Source organism: Loxodonta africana, chromosome 9 (assembly GCF_030014295.1).
Source record: "Loxodonta africana isolate mLoxAfr1 chromosome 9, mLoxAfr1.hap2, whole genome shotgun sequence".
Classification (NCBI taxonomy): domain Eukaryota; kingdom Metazoa; phylum Chordata; class Mammalia; order Proboscidea; family Elephantidae; genus Loxodonta; species Loxodonta africana.
The window spans coordinates 35,377,878-35,396,385 of record NC_087350.1 but is presented as its reverse complement, the minus strand read 5'-3'; the positions used below and the strand labels follow the sequence as shown (position 1 = coordinate 35,396,385).

The window sequence follows — 18,508 nt, the reverse complement described above, 5'->3', positions numbered from 1 at the left end:
ACTTGAATTTTCAGATTATGATTTAAAACACAGCAACCAACTCTGGTAGATTTCTGAAAGAACTCACGCACGTGTTGCTCACTGAGAAATGAGTGCGCTATTTCGGATGATCACAGGTGAAAAAGGAGGATGGGGCAGCTGGAAACAGTGGGTTGGCACCCTGCAGCAAATGCTATATTTACCTCTTGGAGGCTGTGGCCTGGCAGTTACAGGAAACTGAATTTAAAGTATGGTATCTGTACAGGCTAGTACAATAAAGGCATGTAATCTAATTGAGGATCACCTTCAATGCCTAGAAATGGCAATACCTCTCAAACCGTGCTCCAGAAGAAAATCATTTATACTTGCTTTTTTAAATGACGTTTTCCATTATTTCTCTATTTTTGAGACCTTGTTTCCTAACAATCCCCACTACCTCACATTTTTCATCTTTCCCATTCTACCTGAAGAGTACAAGTTTTCCCAATCTGAGTTTAGAGAAAAAATAAACAAAAACTTCACGATCTTGTTCCTTCCCTGTTCCAATCCTTCCAATGGCTTCCCACCTCTCAGAATAAAATTCCAAGTCCTTGCTGTGGCCTGAAAGTCTGCCTCACCAGACCTTCAACCTGATCTCCCACCACTACTCTGGTCACTTACTACACTCCAGCCAAAGTGACCCTCTTGCCCTTCCTAGAGCAGAAAAAGCACATTCTCCACAACAAAGCCTCTTCCCTTGCCATTTTCTCTGTCTGGAATGTTTTGTCCAAAATATCTGAATGATCTCTTTACTGTCTTGAGGTCATCTGGTTAACTTTTTTTTTTTTTTTTTTTAATTTCTGCTCTTAGGAAGGACTTCCCTGACAACTCTATGACAGCAGTCCCTCCTCAGTCACTCTATATCCTCTTTAACCTGCTTTATTTTTCTTTGTCACAATATGATATTTGTTACTGCTCTTCTCCCTCTACTAGAACGTAAGTTCCCTATAGACAGGGTATGTGTTTTTGCTTGCTACTCTCTTTCCAATGTCTAGGACACACCTGGTACTGTGGAGGTACTCAACTAATATTTACTGAATAAATGATCTTGCTAACCCTGCAGCATGCTACTTTTTCTTTTATTGCCAATCCCTCTCTTCCCTTTCCGCATTACCACCTGTCTTTCCCTACTGCCTAACAAAAATTTCAACAATTTGCTACCTTAAAGTTCAAACTTCATAGCCTGATTGTAAATGTCCTCCATAACCTGGCATCAACTTACTTTTCCAGCCACAACCTATTGCTGTCGAGTTGATTTCAACTCATGATGACCCTCTGTGTGTCAGAGTAGAGCTACACTCCATAGGGTTTTCAATGCTTGCAATCGTATCGAAGGAGATCACTAGGGCTTTCTTCCATGGTGCTGCTCAATGGATTTGAACTACCGACCTTTCAGTTAGTAGCCCAGCGCAAACCATTTGTGCCACCCAGGGGTTCCTTTTCCAGCTGTATCTCCCATTAAATTCCCAAACAAAGGTCACTTTTCCTTCTAGGCAGGCTGTTCTGCCTCCCCAGTTACCTTTGTAGCTTTGCCTGGTTGGAACGCCATTTCTCCCTTCCCTTCGCCTCATGGTCTGTCTGCAAAGGGCTCCCTTCTCACACTAACCTACTTTCAACTTTGTAACATTCCTTACTCACCTGAACTTTGTTTTGCTGTCTTATAGTAACAGATCCAACAGATTAAATTTCTTGATTGCAGGTATCCTGTACTTCTTTTTATTACCTATCCATGCCTTGTATAGGGCCTTGAAGATATTCTAAAGTGTCACTAAAATATACACCTTATATTCTGATATCAAAATGAGTGAACAACACGTTGGTTTAACTTAAAATTAGCTCATTAAGTTCAGAATAAAGGAAAAGATCTTTAAAATGCTTGCTTACGACTTACTGCATTCTGAGTATATCTCCTGAAAATCTCCTGCTGTCATAGAAAAGTTAGAACCAGGAGGAAGACTGTGCGGGTCAACATCAGGAAAAAAGACTGGTCGAATCTGATCAGCTGATCTCCGGTTATTGCTAAACTGATGGATCCAGGGATAAAGCTTGTATTTATTAATTTCAGAACATCTGTAAAATATAAACATGGAATTTGGTGTTAACAATTTTCCAAGAGAAAATCTACTTTAAACACTAAAATCTTATCTCTTTGACTGAAGGTTTACTTTATATAATTCATTACTACTTAAAGTGTTATCCCTGCCCCTAGCCAATTATTTCAAAATGTGCCTACACATGTAGATGAGCAACCAATCATGGATTAAAAGACAAAAAAATATGTACTGTTTAACTTTTTAAAAGGCAGCCATTGATTTTTTTCTCTAACACACCTCTTCTGGCTTTAAAAATGACACCTTTCCCGCTACCTTCCCAAAAAGGCCTTAAAAATTATTAGGGATCGTTCCACCTCAAGTCATTGAGCAAACGTGGCCATTTAATAAGAACGTGATTAAGGGAAAAAAGTTATGATTGCTACACTGAACTCTTCTTCCACTAAAGAAACAATTAAAGGGGTGAGGAAATGTAAGGAACAACGAGAAAGTTCTCCTTCCTGCATCATCATCAGTCCTGATAATTCTGCACAGAATCGTGTCGGTTTCATAGAATGCCCAATCGCTTTCTAAAACATCACTTACCCATCCCGTTTTAGGTTTCTGTTAACTAGGCAATTGATGAAAGTGGCCATTTTTATAAGCAATTTGATTTTAACAAAAGAAATACGATATACATCATAATCAAGCACTATGTTCTCATCTTCAAATTCAGAACTGCTCAAAAAATAGGTATGTCAATCTGATTCTGAGAAATTACTATTTCCAGCAAAAAGTAAATTAAATACCTGTTGAGTACAAAGTTGGAAGAAAAGAGCATAAAAAAACTCCATTCATTTCCTTGACAAGCATAACCTAGCATAGCTATTTCCCAGGCCAGTCTTCCTAGTCCAGCACCAGGTACCAGAATATTTACTTTAGAAGGATCCCTGAAATGAAATAAGGCAATTATGTCCAACCCCTCAAAGGAAAAGAAAAAAACAAAAAAACACAAAATCCACATTAATAACTAAGAACTTAGATAATATCTGAGAATAAGCTCTCTCAAGACTCTGATCTCTTAAAATTGTGAAATACTTCTAAATATCGGTAAGAAATAAGAGATATAAGGAACTGTCATATGTCCAGATATCAGGTAAAGATTTTATTCCCCCAAAATTACTTTTCAGAAAAAAAGGAGCTGCCTTACATTTGAAGACTTACAAAGTCACTCATATTCCTAATAGCTGTCACTTGAACAACTGTCTTGGGAACACATTAACCCAAAAAACAAAAACCCAAAGGGATTCTAATTACATATGATGAGTTTCAACAGATTATTTCATCATATGAAAAAATAAAACATATAACTTTATTTCTAAATTCTATATTTAATGCAACTGTTTATGTAACAAAATTAAATGTATGTAGATTTTAATGTGTCAAGGATCTCTAGAAGCTTATATATTCCAGTTGGCCAAAGAATTTTACGGGGGGTTGGTGTTTTCATGGGAAAAATACAGAACTGCCTTCTAACTGCGCACATATGACGGCAATTACACCAAACCAAAGGTTTCCAACCAAATTCATGGCCGCCATTTATTAAGAGTCCCACTGCCATCACACATTTCCTCTGCAGTAAAATCTGCCTTCTACCTGCCAAAAGCCTCAGCAAAGCTACATCCTTCCTCAAGAATTCTGGCAAATCAGTACAGCCCTGAAGAAACTAAGATGGTATTCTTAATAAGCAACCAGTGAAAAATGTGCATAATCACCTGGCATCATGTCAATTAAAAAGGAATTTCACTATTGTCTGTAGTCTCTAATTTGGTTCATAAATCAAACCCATTTTCCAAATCTACTGCCAGGTATAACTCTTATTTACCTTTAAACTATGTGGTCTTTAAGACTGAATGCTCCAAAGAGCAACAAAGCATTTTATTAGCAGCCCATTTGATAGCCTTTGAAATTCCCACTTTGCAGTGAAAAAGAATAAAGAGAACTGTGGGACTTTGAAAAACCCCATTTACAAACATAATAACACGGGAATTTGCCCAGTCTGTTTCATTCACCTTATATACCTATATCTTATAAATCTATATATATAACCTGTGTTTGTATGAAAACCTTAAGAAAATCTAGTTTCACTGTTGAATTTTACATATACCAAAAAAAAACATAAAACTAAATTTGTTAAAAATTTAAAAACTAATCTAAATTTGACAAAAAGACCTGTTATGATTAGTAACACACCTGTTAATATTTGGTATGGGCAAACTGATGCCAAGGTGCTGAACAGCAGCTTTCACTAAAATAGAATATTTTCTCCCCATTCCATATTATACACAATATATATGCGTGTGTGTACTTTAACTTTTTAGTGAAAAGAACAGCTACATTCTCTCACTTTGTTCAGGCATTAGGATTTGAAATTTTCTTCCTAGCTCTAGGACTCCACTGATACTCCCTTCTATAAAGGAGTCACGGAGTGGCTATGAGTTGGAATCAACTTGACGGCAATGGGTTTGGTTTTGTGTAAAGGACCTGCCACTGTGTCAACTCATCCAGGTCTCACTCTTTCTCTTATTTTCTAACCCCTACCAGACCCACCACAAGCCCCACTCTCAGGATTACCTCTTCCTTTCCTCAATAGTCAGCAGTTCAAATCCACCAGCTGTTCCTACGAAACCCCGTGGGGCAGTTCTACTCTGTCCTATTTGGTCGTTAGGAATCAGAATCAACTTGACGGCAATGGGTTTCGTTATTATTATTATTTTTTTTAATCAGACATACCAAAAGCCCCACTCTCAGGGTTACCTCTTCCTTTCCTCAACTTTCATTTGCCCAATCAAAACATGGATTCCCCCACCCCGCCATGGCTGTTCTCAGTTTAGAATTAAAAATTAAAAAAATATGATTATCTGATCAAAAGAATTCAATACAGAAAAAGGGATTTGGAGGTAAATGCATAACCCAGAACTCAGTATTTAAATCTTAAATTAAAAAAAATCACTAATAATTTCTAAATGGCTGATGACCCCTCACAGCAGAGTTAACTATGTGGAAATCGGAAATCGTGCAAATCTTAAGGGAAAGTTGTTTTAAAAATGGTGCCAACATTTACTTTGGCAACTTACGGAAAGTTAATTTTATGGCTATTAGCAAATTCTCCCTAACTAATGAGAATTTTAAGAAGCACTGCTGGCATGGTGCTAACGTGCCTTGGAAACTCTATGGGGGAAGTTCTACTCTGTCCCATAGGGTTGCTATGCATCAGAATCAACTAGACAGCAACTGGTTTGGGAATCAGAATCTCTACCCCCACGTCATGGCAGAAAAATTACAAGGCTTAAAGCCCTTGATTTTAAAACACCACTTCACAATGCTCCTGTAAAGGTAGTTTACTCCTAGCTTCTGATTTTAATAAAACTACACTTCTGTATGTATATAACTATCACACAGAAAAAAATAAAGCGCCAAAACATCACTCCTAAAAACCACACAAAAACAATCCTGGCTTTTTTTGGTTACAGAAAATAATTTATCAGGCGAAGCTTTTTACTTTGGTTAATTCAGTTATTAGAAATATATTTCAGTTTAAAATAAAGTCTATAAAGATTTCAGTAAATAAACAAGCTTAAACAATGAGTTTGCATAATATAACCCAGTGATTCCACTCCTAGGGATATATCCAAAAGAAATGAAAACATATGTCCACCCGAAAACCTGTACACAAACGTTCAGAGCAGCATTACTCATAACAGCTTAAGTAGAAACAACCCAAATGTCCATCAATTAAGAAATAAAATATAGTATATCCACACAATGCAATATTATTTAACCATAAAAAGAAATAAAGTTCTGATACATGCTACAATATGAATGAACCTGGAAAACATTATGCTAAGTAAAATAAACTATACACAAAAGGTCACATATTATAGGATTCCATATATATGAAATGCCCAGAACAGGCAAATCTATACAGACAGAAAGTAATCAGTGATTGCCAAGGCCTGGGGGTGGGAAGACATTGGGGGAAAATACGGAGTGACTACTAAACAATACTTTTCTTAGTAGTCACTCCGTATTTTCCCCCAATGTCTTCCCACCCCCAGGCCTTGGCATTCTTCTGGTAATGATCAAAATATTCTAAACTGAACAGTGGTGATACTTGTACAGCTCTTTGGATATATTAAAAACCACTGAATTGCACAGTTTAGGTGAGTTGTATGGTATGTGAATTATAGCTCAGTAAAGCTGTTATAGGAAAAAAAAATAAACAAGTCTTAATTTTTAGATACATATTTAAATACTGAAGATATCTTTATGATCTATTAAAGCTTATCCTTGAGCTATAATGAGTATCAGGGTGATTTAGAAGCCCTTTTCTAAAATAAGTATTCAAAATATATTAACAGTACCTTGTATAAAACTGCTATTAAAAGGCTATCAACAAGCCATGGAATGCAGAATATATCAAGGGCATATACTGAGTTAGCACAGACTACTACACCAAAACCAAACCCACTGCCATTGAGTTCATTCTAACTCATGGCGACCCTACAGGACAGAGTAGAACTGCCCCGTAAGGTTTCCAAAAAGCGGCTGGTGGATTTAAACTGCCAACCTTATGGTTAGCACCCGAACACTTAACCACTATGCAACCAGGGCTCCAAATCTACAAATTATTTGTATTATGACAAAAAGGATTTCAACTGGCATATAAGAGGACAGGAGCCCCGCTGGTGAAGTGGTTAAGTGCTTGGCTGCTAAGTGAAAGGTCGGCAGTTTGAATTCACCAGCCACTCTGTAGGAAAAAGATGTGGCAGCCTTGGAAACCCTATGGGGCAGTTCTAGTCTGTCCTACAGGGTCACAATGATTCAGAATCAACTTGACACCAATGGGTTTAGTTTTTTTGGTTTGGCAAGAGAGGTACAAACCTCTTAGAATTAGAAAAATGATCAAGAATCATGCAACAAATGTACGAGATGGAGAGAACTTTTTCCTAAACTTTTATTCTCAGCGAGATTTTTTCCAATGGGTCTTTATAGAAGAGATCTTAAAAAACAAGCCTCTAATGTGTATGAAACACTCTAAATGGCAATTTCTATTATGAATTCTTATAAAGTCAGGGCATTCCTATGGAAAATAACAGAAATATAAACTTAAGTATAGACCTTTACGATGATCTGATTTTAAATCAGACTGAAAATTAGAAAACCAGGAATAGAGGCACATGATATATGTGGCTCAGTAAACAAATGCTGCCCACTTGAGATTTTTAACAAAAATAAGCAAACAAAATTTACCTAGTTAATAAAGTCTAAATACTGAGAAGCAGAGTGTATTTACTACAAATGAGATATCTTGGGTAACTGGGGGAGAAGTTTCAATAGTTACTCAAGACAAGCAAAAATGAAGAAGGTACATCTATAAGGACAGAGCTGAGGGGTGCTGCGTGTCTGAAGAGGCCATGGATGACATCTGCATTCACCTTTTCTGCTTCAACTACTTTAAGAGCAGTTAAGTGTTTTCTTGATAAAGGTTTACTGTATTGTACACAGATTTTTGCATTGCAGTTGATAGTTCAGCAAACTCCAACACACAAAATGCTTTCTCTTGTGTCAACTTGGTGACACCGGGCTGACCCCTGGTGTTGAGAGTATGCACAACTTTCAAGCACCCAAAGTGCTGGGTTTTCTTTGAATCACAGAATTCAATGTGTTTCTCTACTAATGCTGTCCAGTACAACATGTAACTAACCATACGTGGCTCTGGAACACTTAAAATGTGGCCAGTCCTAATTGAAATGTGTTGCAAATATAAAACAAAAACCAGGTTTCAAAGACTTAGTATGAAAAATGAATGTAAAATACCTCTAATGATTTTATTGATATTACAAATTGAAATAATTTGGATTTACCGGGTTAATTAAAACATTATTAAAATTAATTTGTTTCTTTTTTACCTTTTTAAGTGGCTACTAGAAGACTGAAAAGTATATACATAGTTAGCATTATATTTCCATTGGACAGCACTAGTCTATACAGATAAATAAAAAAAAAACACATACTACTGTGCAAAAATAATTATGAAGTGACATTACAAATCATATATAAACTTTAGAAACACATACAACGTGTTATTTGAAACCCACTGCCGTAGAGTTGATTCTGACTCATAGCAACCCTACAGGACAGAGTAGAACTGCCTCATAGGGTTCCCAAAGAGTGCCTGGTGGATTCGAACTGCTGACCTGTTGATTAGCAGCTGTAGCTCTTAACCACTGCGCCACCAGGATTTCCATGTGTTATTCCCCCAAAAAAACCAAACAAACCAACCCACTGCCATCAAGTCAATTTCGACTCATTGCGACACTATAGGACAGAGTACAACTGCCCCATAGAGTTTCCAAGGAGTACCTGGTCGATCTGAACAGCTGACCTGTTAGCAGGTTAGCAGACATAGCTCTTAACTACTACACCACCAGGGTTTCCATGCATTATTTAAACCAAAAAAACCAAACCCACTGCCGTCGAGTCGATTCCGGCTCATAGCGACTCTATAGGACAGAGTAGAGCTGCCCCACAGTTTCCAAGAACACCTAGCGGATTCAAACTGCTGGCCTTTTGGTTAGCAGCCATAGGTAGCACTTAATCACTGTGCCACCAGGGTAGGTAAATATGCAGTTAATACAGGAATACAAGAATAAAATAACAAAACAAATTCATGTTACTGGTTATGTCTAAAAAGGAATGTGATCTGGGTGGTCTGAAGGGCAGTTAACTTTACCTGTAATGTTTCATTTTTTTAAAAAAATGCAAAAAAACAAAGATTTGAAACATGTGGAAAAATGTCAAGGTTTAATAAAGCTGGGTATTGAAATAGTTTTTTTTATTCAAAGGAGAAAACGATGGATTAGAAATTAGGATTCAAGTGTCTAGCCACTTCAAAATGTGGTTCCAATATACCTACCTCTTTATCCATCCCCAGCAGAGAACTCTGTATTTCAACCAGACTTCTCACCAAACCCAGAAAAGGCTCTCTCATCTTCCATATCCATAGAAATTCAGTTTAAGTACCATCTTATCTATGAAGTCTTTCCCAACTCTTCCCAACGTCTTTCCCAAATATCCCCAAATTTGAACCCACTGCTCTAAGCTTTCGGTATTTCATTCATACTTAATATATATATTTTTTTCTGTTACAGTTTATACACCTAGTTTTTCATTTTGCTTCCTTCATTTAATATAGGGGTCAGCGACTGTGGCCCACAGACTAGCCACATGTTTTTGTAAATAAAATTTTACTGGAGCATAGGTATGCCCACTCGTTTATGTATTGTCTGGCTGAATGTCCACAACATGAGTTGAGTACAGGTAGTTGCCAACTTACAACGCATTTCAGTTACAGCAAACCATACTTACGACCATACTTTTTTTTTGGGGGGGGGGGTGCATCCTATCATTAGTAACATGTACTACATACAATGTTGCAGCATAAAATTTCCTGATGTTATCATTCTCAGATGTTCACTTGTAACGTTTCCAACCCCCAAAGATTGGATTTATAAAGATGCTGATAATAAAAGGCAATAATAATGAAAACTAAAAACAAAAAAAAGAAGTATTCGACTTACGCCAGAACCAACTTTGATGGAATGAAACCCTGGAAGTTGGAGACTACTTGTAGTTGTGACAGATGTAATTGCTGCAAAACCTAAAATATTTACCATCTGGCCCTTTAAGAAAGTTTGCTGACCTACTCTTGTTCTTGAAGAGCATCTTGAAGCTCTTTCCCCATCAGCACAGAGCTTGCTTATTCTATTTAATGAATAAACAATTCCACTGTAAGACTATACCATAAATTATCAAAATCCTCTAACTAAGGACATCTAAGTTGTTTCTAAAAGAAGCGCTGGTGGTGCAGTGGTTAAGCACATGGCTGCTAACTGAAAGGTCAGTGGTTCAAACCTACCAGCCGCCCTTCAGGAAAAAAGATGTGACAGTTTGCTTCCATAAAGATTACAGCCTTGGAAACCCTATCGGGCAGTTCTGCTCTGTCCTACAGGGTCGATTAAATTGGAATCAACTTGACAGCAACGGGTTTGCTTTGGGCTAGAAGTTGTTTCCAATTTTCTGTTATTACAATGTTACAATTAAGACTTTAGGCATAAATAATTTTCCACATGAAGAAGTCGATCTATAGAAGAGCTGCCCAGAAGTCAAACTGCAGTCAAAAGATATGCATTTGAATTTTGGAATACAGTAGTCCCTCTTATCTGTGGGGATATATTCCAAGACTCGCAGTGGATGCCTGAAACTGGAGATAACTACTGAATGCTACGTACACTATGTTTTTTTCCTATAGGTACACACCTATGATAAAGTTTAATTTATGAATTAGGCACTGTAAGAGATTAACAATAACTAATAATAAAATAGAACAATTCTAATAATATACTGTAAATAGAAGTTACGTGAATGTGGTCTCTTTCTTTTCCCAAAATATTTTATTGTATTTTTGGTTCGTGGTTGACCATGGGTAACTGAAACCTAAGAAAGCAAAACCGCAGATAAGGGGATACTACTGTATATTGCCAAACTGTCGTCCATAAGATTTTACAAATTTATTCTTCCAATGTGTATGTTTCCTCATACCCTCACAGTTATGTAACTTTTAAATCTTTACAATGTTATAGATGGAAAATGACATCTTGTGGTTTCTACATTTGCATTTTCCTTATGAGGTTAATCATTTTGTATTTCCTTTTCTGTGAACTGTCTATTTACATTTTTTCTATTGGGTTATTAGTCCTGAATTGTTTTTCCACTGGGTTATTACTCTAGATTTGTAGGAGCTTGAAATATTGATTTGAAAGACATCTGACATATACACTTATCTTCGGTCTAGGAAGATTTTCAGAATGAAAGAAATCTACTTTCAGTCTCTAAAGTACTAAACTTAATACTGTGTTATTTGGCAGTCTACACTTCCTCTGTTGTCTCTTTTAAAATGGTTTCTTTTAGCACAAAGGATCCTTTAATAAAGTATAATTTATATTTATACACTTTATTTTAATCTAAGTGGATGTTTCTTTAAAGCTCAGTATATTTTTTCCTAATGCCCAACTACATAAAAGAAAACATACATTTATTTGACTAGTCAGCAGTACATCAGTCTTCTTTGAGGCTTAGACATATACTGAAATACAAAGACATAACAGATCTTCTCTCCTACAAACAAAATATCATTTCAAATTCTTCTAAAATAAAATAGATTGATGAAATTAAGATCTAAAACATACAGTCCAAAAGCTTTTGGGATTTGTAAGAGAGTGTGATTCTACATGGTGGTGATCTCTCCTTTCAGATACAACTAAAACTTAAGAACCTGTCTTTCCTTAGCAACTCTTCATAACACTGAATTTTTAAATGGTCAGTGATTAAATCAGTCAACAGTCACTTGGAAAAATAACAAAAATCTCAATACATACTCTTTAGGTCATCAATTAGGAAGAATTAAAATAGACCTGTGTTCATATTTGAGAAAACCCCAGGACCATAGTGTAATTTAAAATATACACATATATTAATTTTAATTTCAGTGAGCAACGGCTCACCACAGCAGACTGCAAAATTTAAAAACAACCCAAAAGGTAATAACTACTGAGGTATCTGATGTTCAGAACAATTAAAATGGCATATTCTTAATTAACAAATACACCCTGTTATAGAATTAAATCAATCTGTGGATTCAAAGCTGTTTGTGCTTCCCCAAAAAACCCAGTGCCATCGAGTTGATTCCGACTCATAGCGACCCTATATGACAGGGTAGAGCTGCCCCATGAGTCTCCAAGGAGCACCTGGTGGATTCGAACTGCCAACCCTTTGGTTAGCAGCTATAGCACTTATCCACTACGCCACCAGGGTTTCCAGCTCTTGCTTCCAAGATCAGGCATATCAGGGTTCTAAGTCAGGACAAATTGGACAAACTGATAAGACAAATGTGTTTTCACATGAAAATTATTTCAGTGATTACAAATATAGTTAATTCTTCACATTTCAGTAAGTATATCATTTACAGACAGTTCAGTTAGAAAAGGCCTTTACTGAAATTTTGAAAAGAAAAGAACACAGACCGTCAAAAGACTAGCGGACATAAGTTTGAGTCAAAACCAGCCTCAAGGTAAAGACGTAAAATCCCCATGTGCTTATTTATTATGGCACAACCAAAACACTGGAAATTCACATAAGACCCAAAGCTGACCTGAACTTACTGAGAACCAACTTGGATTATGAAGGGCAACAATTAACATCCCTTTTCCCAAGGGAACTTCAAGGTCCTGGGTTTTCTTTATTTTTAAAAGGCAAAGCTGTAACTTTTAATACAGATATGGCCTTTGCTATATTTTACTAGCTTTTATTTTTTTGATAGTCCATCTTATCTACTATAAGGAAACCAATCTAAATTAAACAAGTAAAACAACTGATATACGAAGAAATACATAATTTTTCCAGAGTCTAAAAATGGCAAAAAGAATTAGATAAGTGTTACAGTGCACTTCAGTTAGGGTTTATATATATCTTGCCCACCATTATACCTATATTTAAAACTAATGAATACTAAAACTGAATGGAAAAAGTTAACTAGATAATCATATCTGAGCAAGGCATTCCCCAAAGAAGACTGAAAAGTAAACTATGAAATCTCAGAAGTAGTCCAAGCAGGATAACTATTCCAATAATAAAAATCTCCAAAGAACAATAATCCATAAACATATCAAGTCAAGTCTCTGTGTCACTGTACAGACAGGGCCGAGTTCCTAAACTGACAGCGTACATCCAGCACTGCAAAAAACATCCCCCCAGAAAACGTTCCCTATGAGTATTCCAGTCTATCAGAACAATGTAGTTATAAAAAAAGTATGAAGCTTTTTTTGTCCTGATATAAAACAATTTGCCAAATATGTTATAAAGTATGTGAGTATAATATGTTCTCATTTGTATAAAAAATACACACATACACTTTACTTATATCTGCATAAAATATCCTTGGAAGGATATACAAGAAACAACATTCACTGCTTTGAGTAAGAGAATAGGGTGACTGGGAAAAAGAAATGGGAAAAAGACAATATAATCCTTGAAACCTTTTAAATTTGAACCCTGTAAGATGTTTTACCTATTCCAAAAGTTTTTTAAATTATCCTTTTATTTTTAAAACAACCTTATAAAAACCATTAAGAGTTAATTCATCCTTTTTTCATAAGCCTACATTCTACTATTACTATTCTAAGTAAAAGTAATAGTAATAGCAGCAGTTAAATAACAGGTTTGTTTAGGAAACCCTGCTGGCGTAGTGGTTAAGAGGTACAGCTGCTCACTAAAAGGTCGGCAATTCGAATCCACCGGGTCCTCCTTGGAAACTCTATGGGGCAGTTCTACTCTGTCCTATAGGGTTGCTATGAGTTGGAATCGACTCCTATAGCAGTGGGTCTTGGGAGTCATTAAATACCCGTAACAGTGATGTGCACTTTTAGGATTACGGATATTATTATGTTAATTAGATACATGGTGAACAGCATGATTCTATCATTATTGAGTATGAACAAAAACATGTTTAAGGTGCTAGAAATGATGCTAACATAAGCATCTGGCAACTGGTCTTCCGAATTCACCTGAGCTTTGGTATGTTCCTGTTATTAAGAATCTTACCTCACAGCCTATTTTTTTCAGAAACACAGATACACTGAATTTTGAGGGCTACCTGAACTTTTTGTTTATTGAAGCAATTAACTAAGCTAACTATTCACTGCTGTATAGAGTAGAGCAATGAATATACGCACTGAGAGAAAGCACCACTTAGAAACTTCAAAAGGATATCAGAAACCGTGATGGTGCAGTGGTTAAGAGCTATGGTGAGCTACAGCTGCTAACAACAAAAAGTCAGCAGTTCAAATCCACCAGCTGCTCCAATGAGGCAGTTCTGCTCTGTCCTGTAGAGTCACTATGAGTTGAAATTGACTCATTGGCCATGGGTTTGAGTTTTTACTGGTTTTCTGAAGAAAGTGTTTATAAAAATTCATTTAAAACTTAAAATACTTATAAAAACTATGAAAAAATAAAAGACTAAATTATATCATAAATCTAATATTTGTAGGATATTTGGTGTACTGCCATTCATAGAAATTATCAAAATAACCCGTACTAGCATTTATAGAAGTAAATAAAACAGTATTTAAGAACTACGTAATTTTTAGTTATTCTAAATTAAGTCACAAGTCTTCAAAAAAAAAAAAAAGACTGAGAAATTATTCATATAAAGAAAAACTAAGAGCATACTGTCAGTGTTGCCACTTCAATATTTCGTAGTAAAAAGAAAAGTTCACACATCTCATCTGTGACAATCTTCAATCCAGACATGGTAAAGAATATAAAGAGCATGAGGAACAGAGTGTTATATAAAAAATTAGCAACTCCAAACATAAACTGTGTTCTCATTAATAAAACTGAATAAAAATGAATTAATAAGTTTATACATGCTAAAAATGTAAGAAGAAGATTGGTAAAATGAGTACAATAAATGGGCAAGCATTTTCAGTACCCGAAGTTTGCCTAGCTATGAAACCTATGAATAAACTTCTCTCTAGAAGATGTTACTAAAAAACTTCTTCCTAAATTATATCTGCAGAGCAGAAGAACAAAAGATAGAATTATTAACTATGCTACTTCTGAAAATTGTACATCAGATATTTGAACACGCAGAAATAAGCAGAAGCCTGATAACATGTTTGGAATAATAGTATGTTCAACAATGCTTCCAATTTTACGTGTGAGTTCAAGTATTTCTAATGTTGCAAAGATCTTCCCCAAAGAGCTCAGCAAAAAAGCAGCACCTGGAAGCTGAAAGACTAAAGCAGGTTTTCAGTCTGTGGCCCATCACCAGGGAGACAGTTTGGATTCTGAGTCAGGCCAAGTGAACCACCGATTAGAATAAAACTTACTCCTCTGAGTAACACAACAGAGTCCACTCTATACGTAATGTCCAGTATCCAAGTAAAAAAAAAAAATCACTGGCCACGAAAAAAAGCAAGAAAATGTGACCCATGTGCTAGGAAAAAAAAGTAATCAATAGAAACCTACCACAGGATGATGTAGATATTACAACTAGCAAACAAAGATTTTAGGGAGCTATTTTATAAATAAGTCCAAAGAATTTAAGAACTGTATATGTATAATGAATGAATGGATCATGAACTGGTACAGAGAAATAGAAACTATAAAAAATAACAAGTGAAAATTCTACAGTTGAAAAGTACATGAATCAATAATTTAATGAATAATAGAAAACTGAAGGTAGCAGAGGAAAGACTCAGAGAAACTGAAGACAGATCAACAGAGTTTCTACTTTCTAGAACTCAGTCTTAAGATGAGAAAAAAAACTGGAAAAAAAAATGAACAGGGACTCAGAAACCTGTGGGGTATTATCAGGGGTCTAACATATACGTAACTTGAGACCCAAGAAGAAAGAAAAGGAGAGAAAAAAAGAGAATGAAGTATACAGAAATATTCCGAAGCAATAATGCCTGAAAACTTCCCAAATTCGGTGAAAAGCATCAAATCACAAATATAAAAAGCTCCCCAACCAAAAGCAGGATAAATACTGAGAAAAGCACACCTAGGCACTTCATAGTCAAATTGCTGAAATCCAAAGATAAAGAATCTCGAAAGCAGGCAGAGAAAAAAAGAAAAAAGACATAGAGTGAACAATAATATTTAATGACTATTGACTTCTCATCAGAACAACTGAGGTCAGAAGATAATGGAATAGCATTTTAGCTGAAAGGAAAAAAAAATTCTGAAAGCAAAACTGTGTACCTAATAAAATTATCTTCTTAAAAGTGAAGAACACTAAAGACATTTTCATATAAATAATAACTGAGGAAATACAACAACACTAGACCTACACTAAAACAAATGCTAAAGAAGTTTTTCAGGTTGAAAGTAGGTGATGCCAAAAAGTAACCTGGATCTACAGCAATGAATGAAGATGACTGGAAATAGTAAATAGGTGGATAAATGTAAAAGACTTTATACCTCCTCACTTATCAACTATCTCATTATCCGACATTTTGCATTAATGGCAATAGTAAGAACAAAATCTGCTTTCCGACTATTTTGCAAAGTAACATCGTATGTCTGGAAGTAACAAACACCAAGGTACTGGTTTTGATGGTTACAGGTATATGTCAACTTGGCTGGGCCATGATTCTCAGTAGTTTGGCAGTTATGTAAAGATGTGATTTGGCAGTTACATAATGATCCAATTTGGCAGTCATGATGTAATTTGGCAGTTATGTAATGATATAATATGGCAGTTATGTAATGATGCCGTCATCCCTCTATTTTGTGATCTGATGTGGTCATTCTCCATTTCCCCATTACAGGGATTTGGCATAATGACTTGGTCTTTGGAACCCAGCCATGTTGACAAATGAGGAGAGCGTGTATATTTATTTCTTCACGAAACAGAGGCGTTCAAAGCAAAAAACTGGAACACCATATAGTGAGATTTATAACAAATACAGGTGTAATATATTAGAAACAACAGCATAAATGACTAAGGAGGGTAAGTGGTACTATACTATACTGCTGCCACGTTCCTATATTTTACATGAAGTAATACAATATTGACTCTAAGTAAACTGATTTGTTGAAGATGCATAAACTCCACTGCAACCACTAAAAAATGATATAAAGAGGTATAGTTAAAAAGCCAATGTCGTTGTGTGCTGACAAGTTGATTCCAACTCCTAGCAAGCCTATAGGACAGAGTAGAAGTGCCCCATAGGGTTTCCTAAGCTGTAATATTTACAGGAGCAGATCACCAGGTCTTTTATCTTATGGAAGCTGCTGGTGGGATCAAACTGCCAACCTTTCAGTTGGAAGCCAAGTGCTTCGCCATATTAAAATCATTGGTAAATCTGAATAAAAGATAGGAAAAGAAGAACAGGAAAAAAGAAAAACAGATGACATAAACAGTAAATAAAAAACGACAGACCCAAATCCAACCATATCAATAATTATGTTAAACATACACTGTTTCCACACTCTAATTAAAAATGAAAAAACATCAAAATGGTTAACACATCAAGATCTGTATATAAGAGACACACTTAAAAAAGAAAAACACAAACAGGCTGAAAGGCAAAGGATGAAAAAGGATATACCACAGAAACAGAAATCAAGAAAACTAAAGTAGCTACATTATTATCAGACAAAATAAGACATCAAGACAAGAAGTATAATCAAAGACAAGGACAGACATTTTATAATCATAAAAGTGTCAATATATCATATATATAAGTGTGTGTGTATGTACACCAAACCAAAAAGACCAAACCTGTTGCTGTCAAGTTGATTCCAACCCATAGTGACCCTATAGGGCAGAGTAAAACTGCCCCACAGAGCTTCCAAGGAGCAGCTGGCTGATTCAACCGCCAACCTTTTAGTTAGCAGCTGTAGCTCTTAACCACTACACTACCAGGGCCCCCTGTGTGTGTACAGTATGCGCGTAATTAAGTTAAAGCTAAAAAAAACTATAGGAAAAATAACTTCACTTAGAGTCAAAATACATTTAAGAATAAATTTAACAAAAGACCAACAAAATCTCTACACTGAAAACAGCAAAACGTGAGAGAAATTTTAAAATGACTTAATGAATGGAGATCTATACCATATTCATGGATGAGAAAATTTAATATTAAAATGTCGATTTTCACCCAAATTAATCTAGAGAGTAAATGTAATCCCAGTAAAAATTCTAGCAGGCTTTGCAGAAACTGACAAGATGATACTAACATTTATACTGAAATAGCCCCAGCAGTTTTGAAAAAGAAGAGCAAACCTCTACCTGACTTTTATATTTACTATACAGCTACAATAATAAACTAAGTGTGGTATTGGCATAAAGATAGGTAAACAAACATAAAACAGAACAGAGCTGCACTGTCCAAAAATGTTAGCCACTAGCCACATGTGGCTATTTAAACTTAAAATAACTAAAATAAAAAATTCAGTTACTTTGAGTCTGGGGTCTTAAAAGCTTGTGAGAGGCCATCCAAGATACTCCACTCATCTCACTCCATCAAGAGCAAGGGAGAATGAAGAGAACCAAAGACACAAAGAAAAGATCAGTGCACAGGACTAATGGACCACAATTATCACAGCCTCCACCAGACTGAGTCCAGCACAACTAGATGGTGCCTGGCTACCATCACCCACTGTTCTGACAGGGATCATAATAGAGGGTCCTGGACAGAGATGGACAAAAACGTAGAACAAAAATCTGACTCAAAAAAAAAAAAAAAAAGAGACCAGAATTACTGGTCTGACAAAGACTGGAGAAACTCCAAGAGTATGGCCCCGGATACCTTTTTAGCTCAGTAATGAAG

The 18,508-nt window shown here is 35.8% G+C and overlaps 1 protein-coding gene across 4 annotated transcripts in view; it reads right to left on the bottom strand.

Annotated features, from left to right (window-relative positions):
* The window catches only part of CARNMT1 (carnosine N-methyltransferase 1), a 47,074-nt gene that overhangs the window by 9,230 nt on the left and 19,336 nt on the right, over positions 1–18,508 (bottom strand). For all 4 annotated transcript variants that reach the window (XM_010587506.3, XM_064291220.1, XM_003407359.4 and 1 more), the window contains exons 4-5: positions 2,858–2,998; positions 1,910–2,088 (exon numbers count right to left, since the gene is read on the bottom strand). In XM_010587506.3, coding sequence (XP_010585808.1) covers positions 1,910–2,088; positions 2,858–2,998 — 320 coding nt within the window. The remainder of the gene's footprint in view (positions 1–1,909; positions 2,089–2,857; positions 2,999–18,508) is intronic.